Consider the following 11,660-nt stretch of genomic DNA (forward strand, 5'->3'; position numbering starts at 1 on the left):
GGCATTAATAAGCTTGGGCGCGCGTGTATATGTGTGTGTATTTGTATGAATGCACACATGCTAATTGCGTTAATTCGAAACCAAAATAAACGCACAAATCTCCTTCCACTCAGCGCAAAGAGAAAGAGAGCGCAGTCAACACAATTGTCCCTGAGACGCCCACGCGTCATTCAATGGCAAAGAGTGTTGAATGAAAAAAGGGGTCGCCACTTCGTCACTTCCTTCGCCGTTGAGACAATTAAGTCGGTTCTCAATTAAACACATTCATAATTTGCCAACAGCTAAATAAGCTTAATCAACGCAAATTCAATCAAATTATAAACGCTTTCAAGCTGCAAATGAAGTGGGCGGAGCGTGTGTATCCAGCCCCCCTCACCCCATTGGCAAGTGCATGAAAAACTTGTGCTCATCATTGTCATTGTCTTGTTTGGCTGTCAGCTGCGCAAAAAGGGCTTGCCACGAAGCTTGCCACATGCTTGTTTTATGGCAACCGACAACAGACGGCAGGGCAAGAGCAAATTGTCTAGCAAGCGCTAGTCATAGTTGTCAACTTGCTGCTGTTTGCCAGCTTACAAGCGAGAGTGTGTGAGTGTATCTCTATGTGTGTGTGTGTGTGTGTGACAGGCAAAAGCCTCGAAATGCAGATGAGTTGTGGCAGCCAAGCGCTCTGAGCAGTCAGCCAGGCAGTCAGCCTGGAAGGCAGTCGAGCAGCCAAGCAAAGTCAATAATAATGATTATGATGATTAACTTACGAGCAGGTACAAACAAGCTAAAAAGCACTTCAACTAACTGAATAACTGTCTAACTGTTGAGAGACGATAAACAACAACAACAAGCTCATGAACTCGCTTCATTTGACATTTGCCAAAAACATTAACATTAACTTTAACCCAAGGTTCGTCGCATTTGCCAGCCCACAACAGGCAAGGTGCATGTCAATAAAGCAACCAAACTGACTGACTAACTGTGTGTGTGTGTGTGTGTCTATGTATGTGTGTGTGTGTGTGCCACGTTGAGGTTGAGTGTCAGCTTGTGTGCGTCGTCTGACAACTGTCTTCTCATTTGCACTCTACCAAAATCCACATTTTTGCTGACAACAGACGAAACTGATTTCTAAGGACACTTGGTACTTAGCATATATGTCACACGCACACACACACACAGACACATTTTTGGCATTTTCACACTCTATACAAAAGATTATAAAGTGTAGTTTAGTTAACTGTCCTTACACCCCACAAGCTACTAAATGTAAATAAATTAAACAATTGCCATGCTGAATAGACATACTATAGTTAGTTAGTTTCCCAACTAAGAGAGACTTCAAGACTTTTCTACTCTTTCAGTAACTAGCAATAAGTTTAGATTAACTTGCTCCCATTTATTTCATTTCGTGTTAAACTAAGCAGCAACGCTTTTGACTGCAGCGTCTCAAAATGTCACTTGTGCCCATTTTTTATGCACACGCCGTTCTGAGAAAAACTGTTTTTTAAAATGAGGTGGGACAGGCTGTCAGTTAAACGCCTGAAATTTAGCAAGTGAATGCTTTCAATCAACGCAAACATTTTCTGAGAATTACAAAATTTACAAATCGCTCTTGTTTCTATGTATTGGAGTGGTAAACCAACTGGAATTCAATAAAATAAAATGCTTTGGTGTTATAACGGTCAAGAGTCCATTAAATTAAATTAAATTGGATTTGCTGCGCAATTCAAAGTTTAATTTGGTTTTTAAATTCGTTATCCGCGGCTTGCAAAAATAAACTATAAAAATATATAAAACAAAATTCAAATGACATCAGCAAAACAAACTGTGAATTAATTAAAAGTTGAATTCCCTAGAACTTTAGCGGGGTTTTACAATTTTTTGCTTTTTCTTAATTATAAAAACTAGAATTGTAGGTTTTTTTTATTAACTTTAGTTTAGCTACATGTTGTAATACTAAATAAAACAAAATGCTTTTCAATAAACGAAACGGAGATGATAAAAAAAATAAATACAGTTTTATTATTTAACAAGTCATGGGAAATATTTTGGATAATCGAAGCAGCAGAATGCCCTCCACAAATTAAATATATGTATTTAAGCTTTAAAGTTTTAATTTAAGTTTATTAGCTAAACATGCCTGTAAATAGTTTTTGAATCGTTGATGCAAATTGTAAAATTCTGAAGCTTTTAAATTTGTAAATCGCATGACTTTGCAGTTATATTTAATAACATTTGGCAACATGTGTCATGAATGTGTCGCTTGTCAGCGCTTGTCGCTTAAAATCACTTTTAAAAGTAAACCAAATCGCTGCCTGTCTATGTGAACCTTTTTGTGTTTCTACATTTGGTGGCCAAAAACCAAACCGAACGCACTTCAGCAACTGTCAGCGCGCATTCATCAACAGCAATAGCAGCTGCCGCTGCCGTTGCCGCAGTCGACATCAAACGCACACAAAATGAAAGTCAAAAGAACAAAATGGCGGCAGAGCAGTGTTGAGCAGTGTAGAGCAGGGGCAACAATGGTGGTACAACAAATTGTAAATTGTATGCGACATTGGCGGCATGAACTTTTGCTTTCAACGCTGCCATGCAATTTATAAAATTTTACAGCACATAATTCAGCTGGCCACGCCCACGCGCAGACTAGGTAATGAGCTGTTCGGTTAACAATGTGTGAGTCTGTGGGTGCCACATGACGTATGCGTAATTTCATTTATGCTCCGTTTGCTCAACTGTCAGTCCGTTGTTTTAGCGCAACTAAGTTGCGATTCGCTGTTGTTGTTGCTGCTGCTGTTGCTGCTGCTGCTGCTTCTGTTGTGTTGTCTTGCAAGTAAGACAGGCGCCACAAGCAGCGTCCGCAACACGCAGCAAAGTTTATCCCAGAACATAAGCAAAGCATCTCTAGCTGTGTGTAGCCTGTAACAAACAGGACACAGTTTTATTGGCTGGCTGCCTGTCCTTCGGAACTCGAAAATACTTTTTGCCCTCTTGTCTCATGAATAATGCATTCACAATTAAGCTCTCTACTAGCAGCACACTGTAGTCCCTCCTCACTCTCCACGGCACCCATGTTTGACTCTCTGAAGAAGCAAGTAACCCAAACGACGCCGCTACTCAACTTTTATATCTTTTACTTTCAGCTCATGTAGCTACAACTGTGCATACTCCTTGTTATTGTTGCCTTAGTCTTAGCCCCTTTGCCATAGATGTTGCTGTTATTATTCTGATTGTAGCTGCGCGTTGCCGTTTTGTGTTTGTTTAACTTGCGCAAAAGTTAACTAAATTTAGCAAGAGCAGCACACATACATAACTGCACCCAAAAACAAAGCAAACAAAACGCAGCCAAAAGTGGTCAGAAAATTAAAAAAACAAATACCAGGCCCAGACCCAGACCCAGACCCATACTCTCCCACAGCCTTCAAAGCTGGCATAACTGCTGTTCGCCTTTACATACTTAAATACCAAAGTTTAGACTCGTAAAACGCTGCACTCTAGTATATATACTATATATATAATGTACGATTGCCGCCAGTTCTGCGTGCTGCACTATTTTAAGCAACATGCCACCAACAACAGCGCGGCAAGCACAGCAAGCGCTGCATGCCATGTTTTCAGCTGTGCAACTCCTGCGGCGTGTTTGCAAATATAATTTCAAAAGCCAGTTGTTCTGGCACTTGACATTAGACATTGCCAGTCGCTAGCTATTAACACTTCTCTCTGCCCACGTTCAGCTGGTCATGTCATATTTGTATATTTATAAAAACAGAACGCTCGACGATTGCAGATGTAGATGTGTCTGCGTAAGGTTTGGGGATACTAAACATTTATGTTGTGCCCCCAACTTGTAGAATATTTTATTAGCTCGCACAGAAATATTTAATCAAGAACTGCTTATACTACAATGCTGAGCAAAAGTATGTTGACACAAATATTTGTGCAATGAAAACGGTTTATTAGTTTGAGCAAAAGTTTGTATATTAATGGCAGACAGATTTATTTAGCAGGCATAAATAATATTTATACAAAGCAGTGTATGGCATATAGAATACTATATTATATTTGGTTTAACATGAAGGTTATTTTATTATTAACAAGCTGTTTTAATAAATTTAGAATTGTAGAATTTCATTACCAAGTATTGGGCACAATAATAAACTTTAATTTAAATTTAATTTTATTATCTCTCAAACAAGTCAGACGTAAAGTTCAATTTATTGTCTCTGTGGCATTGTAACTAATTAGTTAAAGAAAATGCATTTTGTTGCAATATGAAATACAACAGAGCAATTAAAGCTTTTGTACTCTCTTGTGTACATCATAATATGTCGTTGCATGTCTATAAAATTTCCTCTTAACCCTTATCCGATGTTCCTCATCACTAAAATTAAATAGCTATATTCAAACTTTTATCCGCTTATTGAATTACAATGAAAGTTTAATAAAGACCTTGTACTCTACGAGAAGTGCTACAAAGAAGCTTTAAAGGATACTAAGCCAAACTTATTTTGTCGATTAATTGGGGGCTAAAAATAAACATATTAATTACAAAGCTTTCGTGTAAATACTTAATTGCATTTTCAAGCTTAACCCGATTCCATGTGAAACGAGTGAAAACGCAAATTGAGCCAATTCATTTGAAATTTAATTAAATGCGATATGCAAACGCTGCAAAATATAAAAATTCCAATAAAATGCAATTATTGCAATTCCTTTGAATAGTGCGCAAGTTAATAATATTTTTTGCATTTAAATTTGTTTGCGCTTTAAAAAGTTTTTCATAAATTCTCTTTGCTGCTTGGGCTAATGTGTTAATCGGTTAATTTTCACTTGAGCGGCAGCAACTTTTGTTGCTAAGCTCGTAATGAGCGTAACTAAAGTGTAGCCTGAATCAACGCTAATTAAATGAGCCAGTGACGTTCCTCCCATGTTTGCGCTGTCAGCAGCAGCAGCAGAAGTGGCAGCAGCATCAACTGCCAGCAGCCATCAGAGACTGTCTGGCAGCATGTGTCTTCATTGAAGTCCACATGCAGGCAAATGAAGATAAATACAGTACTCGAGTTGCAATGTGCTGCTTGCCCCGCCGCAAAAACTAACTAACTAACTAACGTGTGTCTGTGTGTGTGGGCAGCAATTAGATGGACACCTGCAGGTTGCAGGCGCTAGAATGTGCGAGTGAGCGGATGAGGGAACTGCTTGCGGGCAAATGAAATTAACTAATTGCAAAAGCGCTGCCAGTCAAGGTTGAAGTTGAAGTTGACAGTCACATGGGCAGGCTTGTGGATAAGATAGACGCTCCCCAAACGAGCACATAAATTACATACGCACCTTTCCCAGGACAAGCGGCGCGGCGTCTCTTCGCCCATGGCCGGGCCGAGACCCAGACCAAGGCTTAGCTCGCCAGCTTTATAGGTGCTGTCAAGTGCTGGCGGCGGATGAGATCTGGCGCTTGATTGATGCATCAATTTGGCGAGTCGTGTGAATGCCATGTGCATGCCGGAGGCGCTGCTCTCGGCCATTGGAAAATCGTGAAGCTGAGCGTGCGGCTGCTGCTGTTCCCTTGACAGCGGCGTTGTTGCCTCCGAGGATGTTGAGGCACGTTTCGTTGCTGGCATGCGATACGGATAGCCGCGCGAGGGCGCCACATACGGGGCGGGTATTCTGGGAAGAGAATGGTTAAGGCAAGTGATTACACAACGCTTACGCTTACGCTTACGGCACGCAGCAGCAGAAGCAGCAGCTGCCACACGACACGCATGAACACGCAGTGGCGCTGGCATGCAATTTCGCTTAGTGCACGGTTAGTTAACTTACCTAAGAAAAAGCGAGCCGTCCGCATGGCACTCAAAGTCATCCGATAGTTGATACAATGTGCTGTCCGCAGCATGTTGCTGATACAAATGCAAGTGTTGCTGGGCAACATGTTGCTGCTGCTGCTGTTGCTGCTGCTGATGGTGCGACGGTGTGCTGCCGGACGATTTGCGTCGATAAGCCAGTGTGCTATCATCTTTTGGCAAGTTCAATGATTTCACCATTAGTGTGTTATTGTTGTTGTTGTTGGTCAAATTGATGTTGTTGTTGTTTTGCTGCTGCTGTTGGCTGCTGCCAGCATTGCCGCCGCGCGACAGCAGCGACCAGCGGTGGCCACTGGCGCTGCCACTGCGGCTTTTGCAGCCCAACAGTCGCTCGTCTGTGCGAAACGAAAATTGTAACGAAAATTATTACAGACGCGCATAAATATTTAAGCATGCAATATTGCATTTTATGTTAATTGCAGTTGAAAACTTGACAACACACTTAAACTAAATAGTTGCCGCGAGCTGTCATGCACACACACATATATTCACTATCTGGGTGTTGATACGCTACAAATTTCAAGCAACAAAGTCCTAAACTAGCACGCGCTAAGTGCACCAAGAAAATTCTATAGCATACATTTCAGCGCAGCAGCACATTGTATATTTATGATAGCGTCTCGCTCGCTGTGTGTGAGTGTGTGCGTGTGCGTGAAATATTTTGCAGCTATTTTAGTAGACAAGCTTTTTCGTAGCTGCTGCCAATCAATAAATATAAATGCAGGTGTACTCGCTCGTATTAGCTACACACGTGCCCACGTTCACTCTTTAAAGAGTGCAATACGTTTTATTTGTCAATTTATAAACAGTAGGGAGCACACGTGAGAGCATGCTTGCAAATCTTCTGCTTGTCTCGAAAAATTAAATAGAAGCAAAGCTTTAGAAATCAAAAATACTTACTATCATATTTACCTAATTTTACTCGACTCAACTCTTTACAAAATTATGAACAAACATAATTTGACTTGGCTACAATTTTAGGCATAACTAAATATGCATTAACTCAATAGTCTCTATGATAAACACTTTATTTTAAATAATATTTTTGTCATACTCCTATTCACATATGTAATTTGTTTACTTTGAAAGTGAAACTAATGGAATTTAAATAAAGCAACTTGGTTTTTTCTATTCCACAACGCACGGCAACTAATTAATTTCGTTTTATGCCTGTCTGCTTATATTCAATTACAATTTTAATTTAACCATGCGGTGTGGTGTGTGGGTAATGTTATTATTTTACGCACCCAAATGGAATGTTTGTTTATCCGTATGCAGCGACACAACCGGAAGTCCCGGCACAATGATGGCGGGCAGTGTGCGTGACCGTAACAAAGGCGGCGGCCATTTGCGGCTGCCGTTGCGCGATTGGTTGCCAGCCACGCCCGTGGCTAGGGCCGCGGCGGCGGCGCCACTCTGTTGCGCTCTGCAATGAGACAAAAAACAAGAGTAGAATAATAAGTTAATGCAATTACATATTAAAGGCCAGTGAAAAGGCAAGCAAACTCAATTAGTTTCGCTACGCACTATAACCTCCAATGCGCCCCCACTTTACAGCCTCCCATGCAACCAATTCTCTCGCTCTCTCAGTTGTCATATGCAGCGCATTCATTTCCGTTTCATTTACATGCTGCTGCGTTGCGCTGTGCTGTGTGCATCGCTGTCAGCTGTTGAATTTCGCAATTTCTCACAGCTTCGATTCACATTTGATTGTTGCTATCAGGAAAAAAAAAAACATCCTTCACTTGCACTCAAGTCCTCAGACGCATACACAGGGACTCTCCATTCATTGGCGCGTTTGTATGCATATAAAATACGCAGCTGTCAACGACATGAGCTTTTTGCTCACAAATTGCTCAACTTGACGTGTGATTGAATTTTCTGGCACTCGATGCCTATATGCTATTCACATTCTCAGCTTGACAAGTGTCAGCAGGCAGCAGCTCTGGACTGTCGCAGCAGTTTGATAATGTATATAGTTTGATTTTGAAATATTGACAATTTCCAGCATCACAGCAAACGGCAAAATTGCCAACTAACAGATTTGGCAGGTTCGTAGAAAAAACTTGTCGTCTGTCGATTGTTGATCTATTTCTACGCTCGCACTTCATAGCGCACAGCAATTGTCAGTGAACAAGAGAGTGCAGCAAGCGTGCAGTCCATAGCGAACAGCAATTGTTAGCGAGCAAATGAGTGCGCATTTCAAAGTTGCTTCGATACTTGAAATTAATCGAGATCAACTGATGCAAATCAGCAAATTTGACACAAATGTCTCTGTCGCATTGCTTTAATATAATAAGTTTTGTCTGCAGCAAACAGAATACGTAGAGTATATATGTATATTTATTTTTATATGTATTATATTTCCCGCAGCAAGATAGGTATCAAAAAACATAACTTGGCAGCCAAGAGCCAAGCACGATTTTGTGCGCATTATTGATGATAGATACCATAAAAAAGTTTTCGCTCAGGGCGTTTGTGACTGAAATGGAGACGAAGACAGAGCTTTTGTTGGATTGCAGCAGCCACTCCCACACACACACACACACACACAAACTCGATGTCTAACATTCAATTTTAGTGCAGCGCAAAGTTACAGTCGCATTTTGGGCGAGATGAAAATAGAACAAAATGAAGAATAAAAAGAAGAAACGAAAGCATCATGTAAGCAATTTATGTGCGTCCTTGTCGCAGCAGCAGCAGCAGCATCACCAACGGAAACAAAAATGCCAAATAGCTGCAGCAACAACAAATACAAATACAAGAACAGTAAAGCGTAAACAGTAGCAGCAGCTTACAAAACACACACAATAAATAATATTGTATTATAAAAGAAAATTGCAGAATGTTAGAGTGTGAGCTACGCCCTTTGGCTTTTGTTTATATACCTACATATAAATATAATATATATGTAAGCATTGTTTTCTGCCGAGTGTCGCCAGTCGTGGCAGTAAGAGGCACATTTGAGTGCGTTAAGCACAGCCCAAGCCCGAGCCCTTTGCCACGCTCAATAAGTCAGGCTCGAACACTGAACACTGCCACTGCCAGGACAAGCTGTTACGAGGCACAGCGGGCGCAACCTCCACCATCCGCCCCAAAAAAATATACATACCATATAAAAAACAAGAGCGAGAAACCCAACAGGCAGGCAGGCAGCCAGCCAGCCAAGCGTTTGGTGTCAAGTCGACAGGTCGTCGTCGTTGCTACACGCTGTGAGCTCTTCCGTCTTGTAGGCTGCCAAATTGGCGCCGGCTTTAGCTAGCCTAGTCTAACCAGCACCAGCACCACCACCACCACCGAGGGTCGGCGGCTTAGACGTTGCGCAACCCACTCACATAACTCAAAGCGGATCTACATAATTGACGTAAAATACGCGCGAGTCCGCCATTATCCCCACAACAATAACGACCACTTGGCACCTTTTTTGCCATGCAGAGACGAAAAGTTAACATGTTCTTTGAATTACGTAAAGAGAACTCAAGATACTTTGCACTTTGGCAAAGAAAAAGGCACAAACAGCAAATTTATGAACTTGGGCATACTTTTGGCTATATAAAAGATAAGCTATAAATTTTACGACCTAATGAACATATATTTTTCAAAAGCAAAGTTTATATAATTAAATAAGTTATGCGATTGCAAATGAAATTTAATAAACTATGTCACTTCATATGAATAGCATGGATATTTGAGACTTCAGTTTCACCTTTAGTTTGCCTCAAAGTGTCGAATTCGATACGCTTGCTATATTGAGCATACGCACTGTGTGCTTGAGTGCGCGCCCTCTAATCTGCCACGCTTATGAGTATGAGTTACACTCATGTGTGCGTGCGTGTCTGTGTCTGTGTCTGTGTGGCTGTCATGTAATTGCATTTGTTGCTGTGTTTACATGTGCGTGCATAATTAGAGCAAATGTTGCTCGTGTAATCAAATCATCAGCTGACGCAAAAGGCCCCTATCGTCTTAACTCTTTTCGCAGGATGGAACGTTGCTTTGATGCTGCAGCCGCCGCCGTCGTCGTCGCCGCCGCCACGCCCACACGTAGCCTTTGCCTTAAGCTTATGTAATAAAGTTAAGTGGCGCGTTGCCGCCGCACCAGAAACTTAGCGCACTTCGTGCAGCAAATTTCGCATTAATGACTTTAAAGAAACTTAGAGCACAACAAGTAACAAAAAGCAAAAAAGAAAGAAAATGTTAACAAGCGTTGCCGTTAAGCTCTAAGCTATAAGAGCCTACGACAACTGAGGCTTGCTTGTTGGATTCTTTCGTGCCTAATTGAGTTTGTCGCTACTAAATGTTGGTGTCCTCTTTGCTGAGCTGGCAAATGCCCGCACATAAAAAGCGAAGCATTTTCATTATGTCGTTGCAGTCAGGCAAAACAATTTTAAAAATTCGCATTTGCTTTAAAGCAAATAGAACAACAACATCTGCTAAGGCAGCTGCGTTTGATGGCCAACAGAGAGGGAGAGAGATTGTCAGATTGGGCAAAGTATTAACAGCGTTGCTGCTTTTGCAGCACTTTGGGTTTTTATGCCTTTAGTGTATTTGTGTATGCACGCATATGTGCGTGCGTGTGTGTGTGCTATATAAACTCACGACCTCAAGCAGACGCACAAGTGAGCAATGTGTGCGATGCGTGAGTGGAGTGCCCGCAGTTGGAGCTCTCTACATTGCATTTAGCCTTGCATTACCGCAAGCTGCTTAGCGAGTTTTGGCTGCGGGCCCGGATCTGGCCCAAGTTGCCACAAATTTAGCAGAAGCCGCTCAAGTGCCACAAGGCAGCTGCCAAGGTATGCGGCAGCTGCTGCTGGTTGCAGTGGCAATATCCGTTTATTTGTAATTAAATCAAAGGCGCACTCAGCTTGCGGCAAGTCAAAGTTTGTATAAATTTGCTGAGCCAGCAATAAATTGCTTTAAAATTACATTTCACTTCCAGCATACTTTTATGACAGCTTAAGCTTATGTTAATGCTCTATTCAAAGTAAATCGCTTTTAATTGCGACAAATCGTAGGGAAAAGAGAAAAGCTAAAGCTAAAAGCTGCCGCACAATAAATTCAATAAACTCAAACTCCCAAGCTGCTTAATACGGAAAATCCTGCTTAAGTCCCCAGTCGCGACAAAAATGTTGCGAAAGCAAACTTAAAGAGAGTTGCTGAGTTGGTTTTAAGTAAAAAGACAAAGTATACTTACTGCCGCTCCTTGCGCTGCTGTCGCTTCTTCTTGAACGCCTTCTTGACGCGCAGCAATAGAAAAGCAGCGCGATCCACTGATAAGGTGGTGCCGCTCTTTTTTGTGGTGGGCGCTGCGCTGGCATCCTCCATGTTGTCTTTGTTGCACTTGCTTGAAACTTTGGCTAAGCGAAAATGTCAATGCAGCTGTCGTTTAAGCAGTTAAAATGCTTTTGATGACGTCACAAGTGCTGCCCGCCTTCCAATCGGCAGCATTATAAGCAGCCAAAGCAAACGCTGACATTTGTATTTCGTGTCGTCTGCTTTTGTCTGCTCGTTGCGTATTGTGCGATCGTTGCTGCTGTTGCTTTTAACTCGTTTCCTGTGCGTGTTGTTCTTACAGTTGTTGTTGTTGCTGTTGCTGTTGTCCTTGGCTTATATGCTGCGACACTTTCTTTTTATTATTTGTATTATTATCTTATGGCATGCGCGTTGCCTGTCGTAACATAATATTTATGTAAACACACGTACACACACACACACACACATAGCCACACATATAACTAGTTTACACGCACGTCTGTTTTTCTATTATGCATGGCAATGGTGTGCCAAGTTGCAAAATAATATTTTGTCAGCTTGCCGCGTCTG

At 41.6% G+C, this 11,660-nt stretch overlaps 1 protein-coding gene across 1 annotated transcript in view; it reads right to left on the reverse strand.

The window, feature by feature from the left end:
- Nucleotides 1–11,162, reverse strand: part of LOC108604320 (CG6954) — a 29,488-nt gene extending 18,326 nt beyond the window's left edge. The window contains exons 1-4 of the mRNA XM_017993743.1: nucleotides 11,032–11,162; nucleotides 7,088–7,266; nucleotides 5,800–6,175; nucleotides 5,314–5,646 (exon numbers count right to left, since the gene is read on the reverse strand). Coding sequence (XP_017849232.1) covers nucleotides 5,314–5,646; nucleotides 5,800–6,175; nucleotides 7,088–7,266; nucleotides 11,032–11,162 — 1,019 coding nt within the window. The remainder of the gene's footprint in view (nucleotides 1–5,313; nucleotides 5,647–5,799; nucleotides 6,176–7,087; nucleotides 7,267–11,031) is intronic.
- Between the last annotated feature and the right edge of the window lie 498 nt (nucleotides 11,163–11,660).

This window comes from Drosophila busckii, chromosome 3R (assembly GCF_011750605.1).
Source record: "Drosophila busckii strain San Diego stock center, stock number 13000-0081.31 chromosome 3R, ASM1175060v1, whole genome shotgun sequence".
NCBI classification, from domain to species: domain Eukaryota; kingdom Metazoa; phylum Arthropoda; class Insecta; order Diptera; family Drosophilidae; genus Drosophila; species Drosophila busckii.